The 20732-nt window shown below is 41.1% G+C and overlaps 2 protein-coding genes across 7 annotated transcripts; one reads left to right on the top strand and one right to left on the bottom strand.

The window, feature by feature from the left end:
* Positions 1 to 1162: 1162 nt before the first annotated feature.
* LOC124050538 (alpha-N-acetylgalactosaminidase-like) lies at positions 1163 to 6512 on the bottom strand. Of its 3 annotated transcripts, none has more exons than XM_046373205.1 (9): positions 6354 to 6512; positions 5685 to 5942; positions 4891 to 5031; positions 4188 to 4399; positions 4012 to 4106; positions 3732 to 3893; positions 3277 to 3474; positions 2758 to 2898; positions 1163 to 2369 (listed from the first exon to the last, which is right to left on the bottom strand). In XM_046373205.1, exons 2-9 carry the CDS (start codon positions 5837 to 5839, stop codon positions 2169 to 2171), a joined length of 1305 nt encoding a protein of 434 aa, XP_046229161.1. In that variant the 5' UTR covers positions 5840 to 5942; positions 6354 to 6512; the 3' UTR covers positions 1163 to 2168. The 3 variants fall into 3 exon arrangements, with proteins under 3 accessions (XP_046229161.1, XP_046229160.1, XP_046229159.1); XM_046373204.1 differs by having other exon boundaries at positions 5685 to 5856; XM_046373203.1 differs by having other exon boundaries at positions 5685 to 5841.
* Positions 6513 to 6606: 94 nt separating this feature from the next.
* LOC124050537 (adenylate cyclase type 3-like) lies at positions 6607 to 20262 on the top strand. Of its 4 annotated transcripts, XM_046373200.1 has the most exons (22): positions 6607 to 6758; positions 7810 to 7879; positions 8598 to 11790; positions 12610 to 12759; positions 13671 to 13807; positions 13939 to 14050; positions 14244 to 14371; positions 14649 to 14807; positions 14889 to 15048; positions 15293 to 15400; positions 15644 to 15720; positions 15841 to 16002; positions 16121 to 16208; positions 16487 to 16603; positions 17394 to 17665; positions 17869 to 17950; positions 18150 to 18308; positions 18693 to 18839; positions 18974 to 19090; positions 19225 to 19351; positions 19441 to 19565; positions 19693 to 20262. In XM_046373200.1, exons 3-22 carry the CDS (start codon positions 11110 to 11112, stop codon positions 19870 to 19872), a joined length of 3288 nt encoding a protein of 1095 aa, XP_046229156.1. In that variant the 5' UTR covers positions 6607 to 6758; positions 7810 to 7879; positions 8598 to 11109; the 3' UTR covers positions 19873 to 20262. The 4 variants fall into 4 exon arrangements, with proteins under 4 accessions (XP_046229156.1, XP_046229155.1, XP_046229158.1 ...); XM_046373199.1 differs by lacking the exon at positions 6607 to 6758 and having other exon boundaries at positions 7787 to 7879; XM_046373201.1 differs by lacking the exons at positions 6607 to 6758; positions 7810 to 7879 and adding an exon at positions 8230 to 8520.
* Positions 20263 to 20732: the final 470 nt, after the last annotated feature.

Genomic DNA, 20732 nt, shown 5'->3' with positions numbered 1-20732 from the left:
CATCATGTTCCCAAGCGGCGGGGACCTTGACAGTGAGAGATGTGTCGTGTTCAGCCAGCCAATGGATATCTGAGACGACTGAAAGGGAAAGAAAGGAAGGCAAGGATCCGCTTTCCCACATACACACACACACACACACTCAAAGAGCAAATCTGGCCTGAAATGACCTAGAAGGGACATAAGTGTGTGTGTGTGTGCGTATATGTATATGTGAAGCAAAGCAAGTTTACTCATGCCATATGCACGCACACACAGTAGCCAATGCACACACTCATGTGATTGCTCCAATATCTTGAGGCTGTGTCCAAACACTGGGCTTTAAGGCCAAGGTCAGAGGTGACACAATGCACAGTATTTAGTGGAATAAGACAAGGAGGAGGAGGTGAGAAAAGAGGAATGAATATGAGAAGCCAATGAACATAATGAAGAATTAATAGATGATGAACAAAGGACAGGAGATTAGAGGACTGAAGAATGAAATAAAGTAGTATAGTATATATATAAGTATATATATATATATAAGTATATTATTGTTGTGCTTCTATGGAAATGGGATAAGGTGATGCCAGACAAGAGAAAATCACAACAAAGAGATAAAAGACTGAGCCAAATGGGCTGACTGTCCTTGTGCTCGTCAGCAGGTGTATTTTTTTGGCGGTGGATGTGGCTGAAATGCCATACAGCCTGAGGAGCAGTGCTGACCTCTACTGGTTCAATATGGATGTGTGCCTGTGTTCATGTTGGCCAAATAATGTTTTCCTCGCTCTGCACATTATATAAACTAATCTGTGAGTTAAGTTTCTACCCACACTGTACAAAATCATGTATCTTTGCCTGAAAAATACATATGATCGTAGTACTGGTGAGCTTGATACGAAACTAAAACATGAAACCACCATAAGGTGAGATTTATAAATCAAGTGGGAAGTGAAAGCTGAAAATGAATAACAACATATTGCCATTTAAGGAAAATATGAACCTGAAAAGCAGAGGAAGTGGAACCACGTCAGTCACATGCTAATAAACTGACAATAATGCAAAAATCCTCCTGAAATTGTAGCACATTCATGTTTTTGTGAACTGTGGAGGCATCAACTGTATCTGAAATAGACTCAGTGGGAGCCTTCAGTGTTATTGGGTAAAAAACAAACTAAAACATGAAAAATGTGAAACTGAAATTATTTATTTATGCAAAGACAAAAAAAGAAACATTCACTCAGTAATTTCTTATAAAAACCTTATATTCTTAAACACACATTCATAATAATGATCCTGAGCAAACATCTGGATCTTAAAAGAAAAGAAGAACTGACAAAGCACTATTTAAATTTAAAAATTCAGGGGAAAAAAGCACAACAGAACCCTTTCTCATCCTTCCTTGTGCTTTTTGGGCCAACTTAAAGGCGTATCACACAGCAGTTGTCAGCTGCTGTATGTCAGAGAGTCTGTTGATTGTTGAGTCTCACTCACAGGTCATCAAATCGCCACCAACCCAAAACATCAGTATTTGACCTCCTGGGAATGAGACTCAACATTTAACTTTATTTCTCCCGATTTCTCTATTGTTGAAGTACAGGAATAATGACGAAAATAAAAAACACACCTCTGAGTCTTTGCAGATATGGACTAAAGGGTCACAAGTGTTGACTGAGAGGGATTAGTTTTAATGAGTCTACGCATTATGTTTCAAGGAAGCTCCTGCATATTATGCTTTTAAGACTGTTCTATTTCTTTATACTGAGTTCCAAAAAAAAAAGGTTAAATAAAAGCAGTGCAGACGTCTAAGCCAGTGCTGATAGTGATGATGCTTTATGTTGTGATATCAGCTGAGAGAGTACAATCCATCAGCTTCCATGAGCTATGAAGTACAAAAACACTTCACATGTGAAACCAAAAATCATTGCTTTTTTTTCCAAACGTGCTCAATAATGATGCCACAAGTGCAGAATTTGAGAGAAGAATTTCAGAGCTGTGACAAAATGTCTGTCCCTGAGCTTGCAGTGATTTAATTACCTAGAAGAGATAGCAGAGTAGACATTATAGTATGCTTTTAATTTAGGAAGATTCAAAGGCACTGGTTCAGTAAAATCCATTGAGCACATGATGTGAGGTTTTGTAAGTAAACACTTTGTGAAGAGCCGGTGCTGGGACGTTCAGCCAGTGAGAGGTCAGAGGAAGACACGAGGAATAGTGTTTTCATCATCATCGTAGGCCGACACCCGGAGTTTACCATTTTTATAGAACTGATGGAGGCTCAGTTTGGCAGGTGCAGAGACATACCACATGACCACACCCGTGGGGTTCACCGACACCACAAAATCAGTGAAGTCTTTCAGCACCATGGTCTTTTCAGTGAAGACATCAAAGACCTGAGGGAGAGTAAAGGATAGAAACTGAGCAATTCTCCTGCCGTATTCATGTATATTAAATAAGCAAACCGGAAAATAAAACAGGTACGATTACCTGTGTGTGTGTCCAGTGGATCAGTACTTTAGTATAAGTGTAACAAATCAACTCAGATCACAGCTATTTAAGATACTAATTTATTTAAGCAAAGAGAGGCAGGAGAACGGGAAACAGTTGTAATCAATAATACAACCAGCATGCAGGTTACCAGATTACGCTTTTTTAGTGAGCTTCACATGGCTTGAAAAGAAGGTGTGAATCAATAGCGTTCTGGTGCGTTCTGGTGGGCTGTATCATTTCAGCCAGACAGGTGGCCGGTGTACACAGATGAATGCCTGTTGAAAGACATACCTTGTAGCTACCCATGATGTAGTTGAGTTTCTTGAGGGATGTCTGGTAGCGGTAGGGCATGTCATTACGGCGACTGAAGAATACCAGTGCACTGGCATTTTTTGATAGGGGGCGCCAGAACACTTCAATGCCACTCTTCTCCTAAAAGAAATTAATGGACAACAATCACACAAAGAGAGACCAGTGTTAAGTTTATTAATGAATAATTTTCCAAGTCTCTGCCAATCATTTTCATCTCGGTTTCATTTGTTGAGGAAAATGTCAATAGATTTAGTTTTTGTCCTCATGCATTAGTTTTTATTCACTTATTGTCTCGATTTCATCTGAAAACAGCGTAGTTTTTGTCAACGACCTCTTTTTACAGACAAAACCGAGATAATAACTGAATCAAAACTGATGCGTGAGAACAACAACTATGACAAAATCTACTGGCATTTGTCAATGAAATTAACACTAGAAGACCTGCATATGTAAACAACAGAGGAGCAAGAAGTTCCAAGATCCATGAAAATGTGTTACCTTAACAATACGTCTTCCCTGGATGCCCAAGGGGTCCTGGTTGATGCTGATGGCCATCTTGTTCTGCAGGATGCTGCGGGCCCCGCTGCTGATGGTGCGCAGGTCATTGGACATGAAAAGAGGAGCAGCCATAATTGCCCACAGAGCCATCTGAGTGCGAGACTGATCCATGCTGAGGCCAAAGTTGCCAATGATCAGCTGTGGACGATAAAAATCACACAATTAAGAAAGATTACATGGCATTTTCAAATCAGGAGGTAGTTCAACAAATGAAGTCTGTATTTTCTGTGTTTTAGGCATCAAAATGAGTTATAGTACTTACTTGACAGCCCTCTCATAAAACGTTAAGTCTAGCTCAGTTTAGTCGCCAGTAAATGTATGAATCATACTTTTATCGCTTGACTTAATAATACATGAACATATGATGTGTCGTTAAATATGTCAAGGAAACTGACCATGTCAGGGTCGTTCCAACTTCCAGGTCCTGCCGCAGTTATCAGGACATCCTGGTGTTCAAAGAACCAGTCAATAATTTTCAGGACACTGTCCCAAGAGTCTTGGATGTCACCGTAATTACGCCACAGGTTGCAGATATTACTCAGCTGAGTGTAGTTTACCTGAAAAATCAGTGTCACATGTTGAAAAAGTAAAAATCTAGACTTATTTAAAGTATTAGAACATAATTCTTCCACTCTTCAGGTGGACAATATAAACTTTACGACATCGTGATTATACCTTTGGTGGGAGGCCACCCTGGTAGGCGGGCCAACTGCAAGAGTAGCCAATGGGCCGGCCCGTAGCATTTAAAGCCTTTGACATGAGAGGGTAACCTGTCCAAGTGAGGAACAAAGACGATCAAGTCAACAAGATCACAATACCCACAATGTAAAAGTCACTTCTCCTGTTCTTACCCTGCTCTTGCTCTGTGGCACTGGAGTAGCACCCGTCATATTTTAGCATATCCACCCCCCAGTCTGCGAAGGTCTGAGCGTCTATTGTGATCTTGTCCAGTGGGGTGCCAGGGTAGCCCCCACAGGTGTGTGTGCCCATGTCCCCGTAGATCCCCAGCTTGAGACCCCTATCGTGCATGTAGCGTGCCAGTTTAGGGATGCCTCCTGGGAACCTGAGGAAGAGTGTGGAAAAAAAAGTGCAAGCGCACAGGTGCTACAATTATAACAAACAATACAAGGTTTCCAGCTCAGTGAATGATAAATCAAACAATGTTCCATCACCTGTAGTTGTTCTGTTTGTTCTACTTTTGTTTTACCTAAATGCAATACGCAGCAGAGAAACTTCTCATCCAATTTATTAAATCAAGGCACTGTAAAGGTACTACAACATATAAAAATCTTACAAAGAACTGAATAGTTACACTACTGTACTCAAACAGTGAAGCTCTAAATCAGATTTTACTTATGCTGATGCTGCACAACAGTGAAGTGTTGTGTTGTGTTTTCTGGTTATCATATGACTACATGACTGTCACGCTGCTATCACCTTGTTTGAGTTTTATTGACTTAGACGCTTATAAGTAACGAATGAGTGTTTACCCTGTCTCTCTGTGTGTGGGTGTGTGTCGTGTCTGTGAGCATTCGGTATACACACTACCATTACCTTTTAGGGTCAGGCTGCAGTCGTCCCTTCTCGTCTCTCTCCATGGAAGCCCAGCAGTCGTCTATGTTCACATAGACGTATCCAAGTTCCCTCCAGCCATCCTCTGAGAGTCTGTCTGCCATGTCGATGAACAGATTCTCACTGGAACAAAGACGGAAATGTCTCATGAGAAGTTTTATTAAAGAGCCAATGCTTCTGATAGACAAATATTTAAACCTGCAAGATTTTCTGGGGTGAATTGGGTGCAGTTGAAAAAAATCCTCAGTACAACATAATCATTCTTTTTTTAATCATGTTTTACGCCACCGGATGAACGAGCCTAACATTTATTCTTTTATATCTTTTTATTCCTTTTACACTGTTTTCACATCATCATTTGATACATTATTGTAATAGAATTGTAATAGAACTATCAGTTGCTGCAGTCATTGTGGCATTCAGTGATACCAGCACGGAGAGCAATGTAACAATGTAACTGTGTCGCTCATGAACTGTTCTTCATTCCTTCATTTGCACATCTAAAAATCACATCTCAAAGTATGCAATCCTGCTTCAGAACCTGAATTGGAAAACTTAAATATTGTTGTTGTTTTTTATATTTATTTTATTTTTAAAAGTTGTAACACTGAAGGGCCAGTTTAGAGGGGTTTGTTCTTCAGGAGCACCAGACTACTGCTTCAATGGAATTTACCCTGTATAATATCCTAGCAATAATTAATATCTTGATTAGAAAAACATAGACAATAGCAGCTGTTTTTAAAGAAAAGTGTAATACTCGTATTATGTTGGCTTGCCTGATGCAGTTCTTGGGGTCGTGTTCACAGTCAATGTCACAGCGGAATCGTTCCCATGCCAACCAGCCCATAGGAGGGGTCCTCATCACTCCATTGTCGAGGGCGAAGGTAGCCACAGCGAGCGCAGAGCCCAACAGAAGCGCTGCCAAATGCATTCCTGCAGAGGGAATACCTGAACGTAGAATCAGATGTCAGCACTGTATGCAGAAACACATAAAGGTTCAGGTGTTCCTGAAGTGCACAGGGATCACAGCCGCCCTGTGAAGGATGTCGTTATATATTCTGCATGACGGGCATCTCTCACACCTCTCACACATATACACCTCCTGAGTCTCACCTGACTGGGCGTGACTGCTACTGAAAGCAACAACAATCTGTCATATGACTTCTTCCAGCACTGTCAGCAAACTAAATCAAAATCCTGGCATTTCTTACAGAGGACTTCTTATCATATGGAATATACGGTACAAGTTGACATGCATTACCGTAAACCAAAGCACTACCTATCACCTGCTCCATTTGTTTACAAAGAAATTAACTGTATACTAAAAGAAAAATAAAAGGGGGGTTTAAACATAGATTTATAAACGGTTTCACATCCCATGTTGACTGGCAAACATTCAAATGAAGTCTTGAAATGAATCTTTGTGAAAAGATAAGCTAACTTACCGGAATTCAGTGACCGGCTCTCTGTTGGCGAGAGGAAGATGGAGGTTCAAGTCTCCTCAGTTTAGAATCTCCGCTCTTATATTCAGACCTTTAAATAAATGCCGAACACTTCAGTGATCGACTGGAAAAACCCGAATCGAACTGCTTCAAGGAAAAGAAGCGCAAGTCACGTGACATATTAGAGTCAGTCAGCTGACCACAGAACCGGAAGCATTAAAATATGAATTGCGATTTCCGCTAAGGAAACATTTATGGAGGGTTAAGCTTTATGCTTTTTGAATGGTTAAAATAATTACTTTGTACTTCGTAATTGTACTTTGTAAACTATTCAGAAAGGGTTCAACAATAATCCATCAAATCTGCGGTGGTAAAAGCCGTGCTCTGCGCACGTTGTTAAGAATACAAGTAGGGCAGGAGTTTACACAACCTTGCACGCAAACACTCTTATCACAAGTGATCTATAAAGCAATAACAAATTATTTACTAATCATTAATTCCAGTTTATAAACTTTCATCTGCCTGTTTTATGGGTAAGGTCCCTTTGGTAATCATAGCAGGAGTGTCAGGAACTTATAATGTACAGTGTTCAGCTGACACTTAAACCACTGATATTAATCAGCCATGTGTGGTTAATATTGTTGGTCGATTTATTGAGATATGAGGAGTTTGACTGATGGGTGTGTTCATTGATGGGTCATGTAGCACAGGTCCTGCTCTATATATAAACAGACATTTTGAAAACAGTCAAATGTCTAATCATTTAGTTGGAGCAAACAGCTACCTGATTGAAAGTGAAAATTATTTATTATCTTTACATGTGAAGAAAAGAATTCACAGAATCTTAGACACAGCAACTCAGTTATTTCTTAAACAAACAGGCTTTTAAGGCTATAAAATGATGTGGCAATGGAAAGAATTAAATCAAATAAAGCAACAACTATGATAAACTCTAAAAAATGTTCTATGAAATGTTAATGTCTGAAAAATGACACTCATAGCATAGCCTGAGGTGCTGAGTTCTCCATGGCTCTGTGTGTTTTCTGTCTGATCAGAAAGCAACTCAAACATCCAGCATGTAGCAGGGTCCAGTAGCGTCCAGCGGGGGGTGCACTATGACTAGAAAAGTCAAATTATTTTATGGTTTGAATATAGTCATACTTCAATCTGAGTTTATTTTTTCAGACACAAATTATAATACGGTCTCTCGTTTGAAAAGATTTTGTCCCAGGGACCAGAGTTTGTGAAACAATTGACCCCACAGTCATACATTCTGTCATTGTGTTAGTTATAGATGGAATTACATAAATGATTATGCATAGCATCAGTGACATCAGTCCAAAATTTCACTGTATACAGTATATAACATTACACCACAGGTCAATGGTAGGCTGTCACACTGGCACTCTGATAACAATGGTTGCTGTGGTTGGTTCTTCCCTCTGTGGGTGGGTTAAAGTGACATCAAACAGGAAAAGGTGGAGCCTATGAACTCGGTACACAGGGAACCATGGCAGAAACAAGCCTGGGTAAGTTGACTGCAAAAATGCAATGCAAAAACATTGTCACACGTAGCTAAACTTGACATTTTTAACACTATATCAGATGTTCATGAGGCTGCAGATAGAAGGAAGGATCAGAGTTTATATATGAACAGGATCCAAATGCTGCACAGACTGAGCTGAAGCTATGATAGCTAAATTTAACCAAAGCACAGACTGGAATTATTTTTCCAGAGAATTAGCTGCACTGGCACGACTCTGTAGGTAGAGACAGTCTGCTGAATTGTTTGTTGTTCTTTTACAGCTGAGACAGACTTCCTGGGTTTGAGTTTCAGCGTAGATCAATTCATGCGGTTTCACTTTTCTCTTAAAGCGACAGGCGTAGTTCGTAGTTCACATGGAGAACAAACTGTGTGAACAAGTGGTGGAAGATGTATTCATATCCAAGTAAAAGTACCATTACCACAATATAAAAGTAATCCATTACAAGTAAAGTCCTTTATTAAAACAAAGACATAAAATAACCAAAAATATTTTGAGAATATTAGCCCAAACCAAGCTAACCCTCTCTCATCTCTCTTGTCTCAGACATCAGATCCACAGTGGGCATTTTACAACATAACAATTCACGGACTGAGTACCACTTTAATTGCTATATTTAAGTGAATGTAAGCGAATTATCTTTCAACCAATGGTAGAGAATATGTTTAATAAACTCACTGTCATGTCTTTACACCTCTCACAGGTGTTGGTGGTGCATTGAAGACAATCCTACAAAGTGCAGCAGCGGGGTTTGCATTTGGAGAAGCTGCCTTATTTGCGGTTGAGCCCACACTGACTCAAGATGGCGTCTTGCTAACTGCTGTGACTCTGGCTGCTGGACGAGCTGGTTCTACAGGTGTTGGGGTTGTGGCGGCATGCCTTGTTTTCACCTCAGTCCTCATTTCTCTGGGAAGTGGATTCCTCCTTGGTGCAATGGTGTTGAAGCTGTGGACCAAATCTGGAGTGAGGCTGCTGTGGTTACTTGAGGCCACAACCGGAGCTTCTGTTGTGGTGGGTGCTGTCACTACTGGTGTGTTAGTGGGCATCCTTCCACCATGGATCTACATTTCAGCCCAAGGGATTCTGGTCCTTACAGTCTACTCATACTCTACTAATATTAACGACATGACCACAGCTCTATTAATCATCTTCACCACCCTCTACCTCAGTGTCGTATATGGAAGAATGGGTGTCACTGTTGGACTCTTCGTTATGGGACTGACCATCTCTGTGCTTTGTGCCCTCCGAAAGGCTCTGACAGAGAGGATGACACCAAGGCCAAAAACAAGGTGTCGACTTTTGGAGAGGATATTCTTCTATTCTGTCTTTGTAGGGATAATGGGATTTTCAGTAGGTTTAGGGGCAGGTGAAGCACGAGAAGGGTCTGAAGCAGAGGTAGTTTTGATGCTGCAGTCGGTCCTCTGGGTGGCGTTTCTGTCTGCAGGGCTGCTAGGAGCTGGCCTGGGAACAGTGGCTGTGGTCGGGCTGGGGCCAGACATGACTGGAATGGTGGCTGTGGGAGCTGCTATAATATCATCAGTAGCCCTGAGAGTCATTCTGCAATTGAGCTCTTCTCTTGGGGTCCGGAGCAGCCTGGGGGGAACATTAGGAGCAGCTACAGCCGCGGGGTTCTCACTCGGAGCCGCAAGTGTTGCAGCCAAACAAAGGTTTGGGTCTAGAAATTCAACTCTTGCAGCTTTAAGTTCAGTTGCTGTTGGTGCCTTGTTGGCAATGCGAGGTGTGGCACTGAAAGAAACTCTGCTGACAACAACTGAACTTATAACAATCACCCTTGTTGCAATAGGGGCATTTGTTCTAGGTGCACCAAATAGCCCGTTCCACACTCAGGTGAATCTACAAAGGGGCCTTCTCACGGGGCCACAGCTAATTATAGGAATTGGCATGGAGACAGTCACCGCAGCAGCAGCCCCTATCGGAGCTGGGGCACTTGGTGCTGCGACATTGGCTACTGCAGCTCTGGGGAGACTGGGGACTGTGGGAGTTCTGGTGGCTATAGTGCTGGCTTTGGGAAGTACTCTTAGTGGGATGATAGGAAAATCACCACCAACAATAAGGGCACACAGAGGTGATTGATTTTAGATGGAACAGCAGGATAAACAGTATAGAGAGAGACATTTTCTGTACATTTGTGTGTGTGTGTGTGTAAATCTGTAAATCTACATGAACTTAAAAGTATCAATGCCAGTGTGTGCGTATGTTTTGCCTTTTAAATAATTTGCTTATTGATAAAACCTGACAATCGTGCCTCAAAGTGTTGAATAAAATGGATGATGAATTTTAACTAAGGCTGGGTTTGAGTATTTACTCAAATATTGACATCTTATTGCTCTGAAAAAATGTAGCTCTAATTACTGTAAAAAAAAATTAGAGGATCAGATAAATAGTCAGCTGTTTGACGTTTTGTGGAGTAGCTTTAATGATTCCTTTCCCTCACCTCTTGACACCTCACTGGTATCATTTCCCATGACATGATTACAAGTTCAGCTGGCAGTTACTTTGGTTTCATCTTAGCAACAGTAACAGAGGGCTTGCTGTTTAGAAAAAGGAGGGGAGAGGTGGGAGGAGAGAGAAACAAAGAATAATATCTGAAGGCTGAAGAGCATCTTACGTCCAGATCTTACCGTGAGGAATATGGATTTATACATCAACACACGATGGTCTTCTGCCTATTTATACTGACCGTCTCTAAAAGGATGATAAATTGCATGCAAATGAATGTCCACCGGTGCTTGAGGGTTTTGTTGGCATCACAGAGGACCTCAACAACAAGGAAAAAGGGGCTGCAAGAAGTTTTTCCACTTAAACAGCCTGGGGACAGAGCAGCACCTCCACGCCAATGAGGACCTCAGAAGCTAATGTACTTTTAAGGAATTTAATGGCACCATAAAATGAAAAAATATGGCGATATTTTCTAAAGATAAACGAGGTTTCACTGTGGATACACTCTATGGTGAAACTAGTCCTTGAAACGGCTTTTATTTGTTACATGGCATTCTGGGATACAATTATTTTCTGTGCTGGAATATTTTTGACTGAGATGGATGGATTTTTGCGCAAAATTACAAGCTTGACTGCTCTCTCCAAAAGTAGCGGTGGGACGCACCAACTCCTTTTTACGGATGTTTGCATTCTGCGCTCTTCAGGAATGATGTTGCACGACAGTATTAGAGAAGTTTAATCTCCATGAAGCCAATATGTCTCTGAACCGGGTCCACACAAGAGACACGGAGCAGTCTGCAGAGTACTCAGTGGAGTACTCAGCGCAGATTCCCAGTGACTCCAGTCATGGAGCGGCTCGGACGCGCGAGGTGACCGTGCTCCAGTCGAGCTGTTGCTGGTGCCTTCCGCGCTCCGTGCGCCTCACTTTCACGCCAGAGTCACTGGAGAGGCTTTACCAGAACTACTTCCGCCGACAGAGAGAAGAGAACCTGCTCGTGTTGGTGATCTTTGCTGCTCTTTTCAACAGTTTCATCATCATCATGTGCGCGGTGGTGTACACTGAGGACAAGCTGGCGATGGTGGTGGTCGCAGCTGTGGGGCTGGCTGCGGACATTGTGCTCTACGTGCTGTGCTGGCTCCAGAAGCTCCCATCATCGCCAGTCTCACGCGGCGCAGTACCGTACATACTGTGGCTGATGGTCACCGTCCACGTTTTATGTTACATGGGTCTGAACTACGAGCGTTTTCCCCAGGCCAGCGACGCAGTGGGCTGGCAGGCCTTTTTTAGTTTCTCCAGCTTTCTAACACTCCCACTGAACCTTGTGCCGCTGCTCCTGCTCACGGCTCTCTGCTGTGGGATACACACTCTTGTTCTGGGGGTGACTGTGGCTCAAAGGTTTGAGGATAACGTACAGGGGCCCATGCTGGTGAGACAGGTAAATATTGCCCTCAGTAAACTGTTAACTACTTGTAGGCTAATATATGAAAGAGGCCAAAGGTGTGAGAGATGGTCAGAAAGGTGAGGAGAGCACCGGGTGTGCAAGGGAGAGCAGGGTTAGTTTAGAGTAGTGGTCACAAGTCAAACATGTTGGGGACCACTGTTTTAGTGGGAGGTCAGAAAGACAGGTGGTTCCTCATGTCAGAGTTCAATTGTGATGCAATTGTGATGTGACCAAAACATGCAGTCAGTGATCAAAACGTGTTTCTTGCAAAATTCACACATAGCCATGTCATAGGGCAACAAAATTAAGACAGCAATATCATGAAAGTAAAAGTGGTCACAATAACTAAATTAATTGGTTAATGATACTGTAATTATTCCAATTTAATTGCCCCAACTCTGTGGCACCGGCATTCAGTAGCAAAGTGCATGTCACATGAGGCTTTTTGTGCCATCAACTGTATGTTATGTGGCATGCGATGATGTTCTATGATGTCCCCAAGTCTTGCCTGTAAAATGTGCCGTCTTCCTCAGAAAATTGTCTTGCTTCTTTTAAATCTGTTGCTAAAAATGTTGGTCAAGAAAAACACAGTACAGCCTCTGAATCCAGCTCATTCATCTCTAAACTACAGTGATTTGGTGAAATGCTTCATGTTCACCTCAGTCACTTGTGAGGTCTGAGAGTTTCAAGGGCCTACCACATATTGACTGATCCTGCACATGAACACTTGGCTACAACTTGGCTACAAAGTGGAAACAAACCACCACACACACTTAGACACAGTACGAACACATCTTCTCCCCTTCTCTTCAGCTCCTAGCCAATGTGATGCTGTACCTGTGCGCAGCCACGGTGGGTATGATGTCATACTACATGGCTGACAGGAAGTACAGAACAGCTTTTTTGGAGGCTCGTCAGTCACTAGAAGTCAAACTCACACTGGAGGAACAAAGCACACAGCAGGTATGAGGAACGTGCGCTTACACACACACACACAAACAAGCAAACACAATCACACAAATACTTTGCTTAATGAGATAACACATTTTTTTATTTGGGGCAAACACACACATAAACATATACAGACACACCTGTGAGGTAGAACACCCTGTGCTGCCTAATTACAATGTGTTTTGTTCAGCTCAGGGCCAACAGGTTGATTAGCGAGACTGTTGTTTTCACTAGTGAAGCCACCACTGGGGACCTGACCCAGCATGGTCACACTAAGCTCTGGGACAACAATACATTTGCCAAAATGGTTTGGGGATATTCATTTTTTTTAATTGTGTTTTATTAGCACCTTTACTGCTCTTAGTTTACTAATCTTTTGTCTTATTCATAGGTTACCAGTTAATCTCCTTTTCTACTGCTTTTTCTACCGTATTCCCTTTTATAGCTGCTCCTTTTCTACAATGTGAATGTATTTTATAGTCCATTTGTTTAGTTAACTGTCTTAATTTTTCTATTAAAAATAAATATAATATAATAAAAGACTGAAGAAACCATTTGGATGTAATTCATTTTGCGTGCAATCAAACTGTCAATAAATTAACAATGATTTGCTGTTATTTATTTCTTATGTTGTATTTGAGAGTTCATGATAATCCATAGCTTTAATTTACTGAAGTCAAAGATAATGTGATGTTAACTGTCTCCAGCCTTGCTTTTATTAATTGAAGAAGGGATGGAGAAACATAAACAGATATTTCCCAGAGTGCCTTTTCAGTGGGGATTTTGCTAGAAGACAGCTAAAACAGGCCAACCAGAACACATCTGTCATGCATATGTACACACACATTCACATAGGGACTGTTTATTCTTTTAGTTACTGAACATGACAAAATTAACTTTCCTTCAACTATGTCTCCCTGTAGGAGGAACTACTACTGTCTATCCTGCCCAAACACATTGCTGATGAGATGCTACAGGGCATGAAGAACCAGGCCAATCAGCAAGAGGTCCAACAGCAGCAGTTCAACACCATGTACATGTACCGCCATGAAAACGTCAGGTCAGGATCACGCAATCAGCAGTTTCTGGGAGCAATTTTCTAAACTCCTAATAGTCGTGTTGATCTTCGTTCCTCAGAGCTTTTTACAGCTCATTAAATGTTACATTGCAACCTTGTCACTTCTGTTCCAGTATCCTGTTTGCTGACATAGTGGGCTTCACCCAGCTGTCCTCAGCCTGTAGTGCCCAGGAGCTCGTAAAGCTGCTTAATGAACTGTTTGCGCGCTTCGATAAACTGGCAGCAGTGAGTCTGTGTTATTGTTTATCTTTTCCTCTATCAAATAGCTCAGAGCATGGCTCAAACGTACTGTTCAGCATGTTGTTGGCTGGAGTTAATGATGTATCATGTTGTATCATCATGTTTCTTTTCATGTATGTCTTTTTTTCTAGATATCTAGATAATGTTTTACTTTGCTACACTTCATCGAATCTTGCAGGAATATCACCAGCTGAGGATTAAGATCCTCGGAGACTGCTACTATTGCATTTGTGGTCTTCCTGACTTCAGAGAGGACCATGCCGCCTGCTCCATAATGATGGGTCTAGCGATGGTAGAAGCCATCTCGTAAGTAGTGGTTTTACCTTCACAAACTGTGAGACAAATCCAAGACATGAACACACCTAAAGATGAGCCAGTGACAATGTAGAGGTATTTATTTGTATATATTGTGTATAAGGTGAGTAATATGAATAGTCATAAGAGGAAGAAGGTGGGCCTGACTTTTGAAATTGTATGTTCTGACTGCGGAAAAAGCTAAGGAGACATAAAAGACAGGATGAGGGTGAGGAACTGCGGACTTCTTGTCACAGAATGACAGCAGAAATGTTTCCCTCTTTCTCAGGTATGTGCGAGAGAAGACTAAAACCGAAGTGGACATGCGTGTGGGCGTTCATACAGGCACAGTGCTGGGAGGAGTGCTTGGCCAGAAGAGGTGGCAGTTTGACGTTTGGTCCACAGATGTCACTGTAGCCAATAAGATGGAGTCTGGAGGGATTCCTGGGTATGAGAGTGATACTTCATTTCATAGTGAGCAGTCAAATTCTCTCATGCATTTTATTTCAAGAGGTTATGTCCTACCCAGGAGAGTGCACATTTCCCAGACCACAAAGGACAGTCTACATGGAGAATTTGAACTGGAGCCAGGCGATGGTGGAGAGAGGTGCGAGTACCTGCTGGAGAAAGGCATTAACACGTACTTGGTTCTAGCACCTAAACACGTGGCAAATGTGCTCAGTGGAAATGTGAGTGACTTGTGTCTTTCTATGCAATTTTTGTTTTATTTTCTAAAGCATTTTTTCTTTCAGGCAACATGTTTAGTAGCTAATTAAACCTAGATTTTGCTTAGTATTTTAATTTAGTAATTTAATATAGTAGTATTTGAAATGAATGGTTTTCAAACACTGCATTAAATAAAAGTACTTCCTGTCATACTTAAGTTTTTATTCAGGTCACATGAAGATGTTTTTCCTGCTTCCCTTCCCTCAGAAACAGGGCACGTTGTCGAACAGAAATTCAAACCAGTTGATCAACACTACTGCAACAAATGGCAACGTGGCCTCACCCCAGTCCACGCCCACTGAGTCTAAACCAGAGGTGAATTATGATAAATGTCTTTATTCACTGTCAACCATAAACCTGGGTCCAAAGTAAACTTTTGGAACACAGACCCAGGTCTTCTTATCAGTACACATGTGTAAATGGTACACTGATAGCCATGCATAGAAACACACACAATCTTCAGTTCCATTAAAAGCACGTACGCTCTTTGAAAATCCTTTTTCAGCCAGTTAATAATCTTTCCTGTCTGATCTCTCTTGTTCTGCTGACTGTGATTAGAGGAGCAAGATGGTTGAGGAACATGTGATCAACACACGGCTGCAGCAGGAGCTGCTGGACAGAGAAACTCAGCAAATGTAAGACAATGAGACAAATGGAAAAACAAACAAACAAACAAAGCTGTGAGGTTATATGTTGCCGTTGCAAGTATACCTGTTCACCTTAAAAACTTTTTCCCATTGCCATATCTCTCACAGAATGAAGGATCATAAGATCAACACTGTGTCATTGCGTTTTGTTGACGAGAAGTTGGAGGAGCGCTACTCCTCAGAGAAGGAGAAGCGAAGTGGAGCAGCCTTCTGCTGCTGCATCATAGTGCTCTTCTTCATTACAGCAATGGAGGTGTTCATAGATCCACTGTGAGTTCACATGTATTGGTCTGTCTCACTACATCTTACAAAATGCATTCAATTCAGACCTGATATGAAAATGACAAAGATGGACCGAGAAAGTGACTGGATATGTATACTCTTCTAGGTTGGCTGTGAACTATGTGACTCTCGTAGTAGGAGAAGTGTTGTTGCTTATCCTCACAGTGTGCTCCCTGGCTGCCATCTTCCCCAGGGTGAGAAAACAAAATTCTCATCCATGTTTATAGACATGGGAAACAGAATTCATTGACACTGTCTTTGAACAGCACTTTTCAAACTTTTTTGGTTCAAGGTGTTCAACAAAACTAGTGCACAATTAAAAAAGGCACTCTGGGAAAGAGAGAAATATTCAGTTGCTCACAGGCAATGTTGATATGTAAAATTAAATCTGTGACACAACACTGTTGGAATCTTACATGAAGTGAAAGAAGTGAAGTCTTTTGGTGCTGACAATGACGTTTGTTTGTTGCAGATGTTCTCCAGGAGGTTGGTGGCTTTCTCAATGTGGATTGATCGCACTCGGTGGGCCAGAAACACATGGGCAATGGCAGCCATATTTGTTCTTACCATGGCTGTGATTGCCGACATGGTATGACTCCAAGACACTCATGTTTTCTCTATGCTAAATACCACAATTACGCAATACACGCAAGCAAAATCAATGTCACAAACATTCTTTGGGTGAGTGCTTTCTGCTATTTTTTTAGCTGTAGTGTTGATCTTTTTTATTTTTTGTCAGAGCAATTGATTTATTTAATTTATTTATTGATTATTCTTCAAATATAACAAGAAATGCTTCTAAAATAACTTACCTACCCTACCTAACCCTAGTTTTAATCAAGTGTTGCTCTCACAGCATACAGTATATTGTGTCTGCATCTTTCCATTCATGTGTTTCCACTTTGTCCTCATCAAACCATCACTGCCTTTTATGTGTCTGACTACATATCCCCAGTGGGTCCATTAGTTGTCTGTTTCGCTGCCTGTTGGCTCATTTGTCACATCCTCACAGGAGCAACCTGTTACACACACTGCTGCCTTGAAGATCTGACAGGAATAGAGGATGTAAAAGTGAACATTTTTTCTGTCCTAGCTGTCAAGTAGAGGTGACAGTTACACTTGAACAAAAATGCTTGGAAAAAGGAAGTCGAGCGGTTTAATTTATATATTTACTTTAGAAATATATAGTATTTTTAATATAGCTATATAACAATCAATAAGACAACTGTATGTGATTGTATTGGTTAAAAAAAAAAGTATTTTAAAGGTCCAGTCAAATGAAATGATGTGAACTCACTAATCATGTCCGAGCTATGAATTCGGCTACACAACAGGTGCTCACTGAAAATCACTCACGCACTTCATCTCTTGTGTTGCAGCTGAGTTGTGTCCCACCGTCCCTTCGAGTTTTCAACAGTACCTCTGGCCCCATGTTGGAGTCACTCAGTGACCGAGGCTGTGCAGAGAATCCAAAGCACTACAGCTTCATGGCTGTGATGTCACTCATCGCCACCACCATGTTGGTGCAGGTCAGCCACTTGATTAAACTGGGACTCATGGTGCTTGTCGTCACTGCAACTGGAGCTGTTAACATCTACAGCTGGAGAGATATATATGACCTGTATGACTATATACAGTTTGCCTCATACAGGTGAGAAATGAGTGAAACAGATAAACAAACAGTGTCTTCTTATGGAATGTTATTGACCATACATAAATAAAATAGCCAACAGAGAACAATTCTGGTATATTCACATGCTAATAAAATACAGTTATAAACCTAGCATGTATTAATTAGCAACACAAAGTGATGGTAGTGTTATCAGTTTTCTTCCTCTATCTTTGTGTTTCCAGAACATCCATAGTGCCATCCAAGTACCTCATGACCATGATGATCATTGTCATGATGATTTGCTTCTACTTCTTTGCCCGCCATGTAAGCAATTTCTCCTTTATGCCAACACTGTATCACACTTTGCTGACCCACAGCCTTGAAAGTCGGCACCCCCAGGGGAAAGCTTCCTGTAAAAGCACAAAGTAGTTATGACATTTCTCTAATTCTGTTTTTTTTTTCTCCAAATAGCTTACTTAATTTTGATATTTTATGACTTCCATTCATTCTGTGGTGTGTGTAGTTGGAGCATCAGTCCAGGAAGCTGTTCCTGTGGAAGATCGGTGTGCACGACCAGAAGGAGAGGGTGTTCGAGATGAGGCGCTGGAACGAAGCGCTAGTCACCAACATGCTGCCGGAGCATGTGGCCAAACATTTTTTAGGCTCTAAGAAAAGAGATGAGGTACATATGAGCGTGGACCCAGTTGTAGTATCATTTAGATATGTGGGTGTTTTCGAGGGCAGTGATTATAGAAAAAGAAAAGAACATGAGGGATGTCAGTAAAACAGCATGATTACCATTTAGCAACTTAATAAACCTTTTGTTAATTGCACCATTAGTGAGTGTTGAAGGTACCATATGTGACACTTGCGCCTTATTACGGTGACATTTGTTGCATATGAGTGCCATCTTGTGGTCCCTTCCAGAATAACATATTAGCACTGTCCTGTGGTATATTCCATTTTTTAAGTGATGAGATTTTGGTTCAAGAAAAAGATTATCAGGGAAAAAATATCACAATATAAAATCAGAGCAAACTTACATCATGTTATTTGTCATTTGTAGGAGCTGTACAGCCAGTCTTACAGTGAAATAGGTGTGATGTTTGCTTCCATCCCCAACTTTTCTGATTTCTACACTGAAGAGAGTATTAACAACGGAGGCATTGAGTGCCTGCGGATTCTCAATGAGATAATCTCGGACTTTGACAGTGTGAGTCTCACCACTGTTGTCTACAGACTGGTTGTACAAATTGAGATGGTGCAACTCTCATGGTGTGAACATTGGCAGACATTTTCCGTGCATGTAGCCCCCTTTGACTAACTGATGTCTGCTCTCTCCTCCAGTTACTAGACAGGGATGAGTTCCGCTGTATCACTAAAATCAAGACAATAGGAAGCACCTACATGGCCGCGTCAGGACTCACTCCAGAGAGCAACATGAATGAATACAGTAGACGCAAGGTGTGATACTCATAGAGCCTAAATCTTACCAATATACCTGTTTACAAGTATGACAGTCTGTTATATAATTTATCTTTACTGATGTTGCATTTGGTGATGATGTTAACTATGTATGTTGTACTGTTGTTCCACAGCCAGAGGACCAGTCACTGATTGAACACTGGCAACATCTCTCTGATCTGGCAGACTTTGCTTTGGCTATGAAAGTAACCCTCAACAACCTTAACAAACAGTCCTTCAACAACTTCATGCTCCGAATTGGTGAGTGTACGTCAGTGTGTGTGTAAGCCTGTATATGTGCACATTTACAAGAGCATACATTCTCATGTTTCCGTATTGATGTCATTCAGGTCTGAATAAGGGGGGGGTCTTGGCTGGAGTGATAGGTGCTCGTAAACCTCACTATGACATCTGGGGCAACACGGTCAATGTAGCCAGCAGAATGGAGTCTACTGGAGTTATGGGAAATATCCAGGTAGCACAAACACAAAAACAGACAGCACCCTTAAGTGTCTGTTATCACTCTCTGTTCTTATTTCATTGTCATGTTGAACTTATGACTTTCTTCATCTTTTAAATGTTATGCCCTGCTCTCTCCTCAGGTGGTGGAGAACTGCTATAACATCCTGAAGGAGTACGGGTTCCGCTTTGTTCGGAGAGGGCCCATATTTGTGAAAGGGAAAGGAGAGCTGCTAACTTTCTTCATGAAAGGAAAAGACAAACCCAATGGCAATGGCCCAGTGACCACTACCCTGCCACACCAAGTTGGGGATATATCTTGACCATTTTCATCCAGTGACATGTCATTAATATGAGGCCAGTTTCTCTCAAATACACAGGTTATTTACCTAGATCTTTTTCATATACTCTCTAGCAATGTAAAGCGAAGTAGACCGTTAAAACAAAATAACACTGTAAGAAACAAAGGGATTTAAAAACAGAAACTGGTTCTCTATAGGTGTACATAATTCAGAAATACAGTTCATGATCTCCCAGAGCTCTTGCATTAAATATTTTATCACTTTACACTTGGTTCAGAGTGGTATGAGGATTACAAGCTTGGAACAGAAATATAAATTACTTTGATGATGATCTTGAGCTAAGGTTTTATAAAATAATGTAGCTTAAAATCTGTATTTATACTGTGTTAATAAAACCTGTTTGCACCAAGATTTGAGATTATTTTATGTATCCTGAAATGCAATTTTGGGTGCTATGGGTAAGGGTATGAACTGTTACAAGACATCATATTTCATATTTCATTTCATCATATTTGGATATGTTCATTTTTTATTCAGTCGTTTAGTTTGTTTGGTAGTTGATTGAACTGAGCAGTGATCTAATCATAGATACAATGGTGTAATACAATGTGCCTCTGGTCACTTGTTACCTTTAAGTTTATTGATGAATTCAATCATCAGTAAAGACCTTGATCAGTCTTTGTCGGCCTTTATTTCCTGAAAGGTTTAGTTGAAAATATGCATGAATTGAACTCAAAAAAATTCTACCGATATCCTATTTAGAACTATTCTGGGAAATAATTTGTGGCTAAATTTATGGAGATGCAAGTAGTTTAGTTAGAAACGTAAACTTGGTCACCTGTGGAAAGTCACTACAAATTTCACACATTTATATCAAAGTC

The sequence above is a fragment of the Scatophagus argus genome, chromosome 19 (genome assembly GCF_020382885.2).
Source record: "Scatophagus argus isolate fScaArg1 chromosome 19, fScaArg1.pri, whole genome shotgun sequence".
Classification (NCBI taxonomy): Eukaryota; Metazoa; Chordata; class Actinopteri; family Scatophagidae; genus Scatophagus; species Scatophagus argus.
The sequence above is the reverse complement of the archived record's forward strand: the minus strand, read 5'-3'. Positions and strand labels throughout refer to the sequence as shown.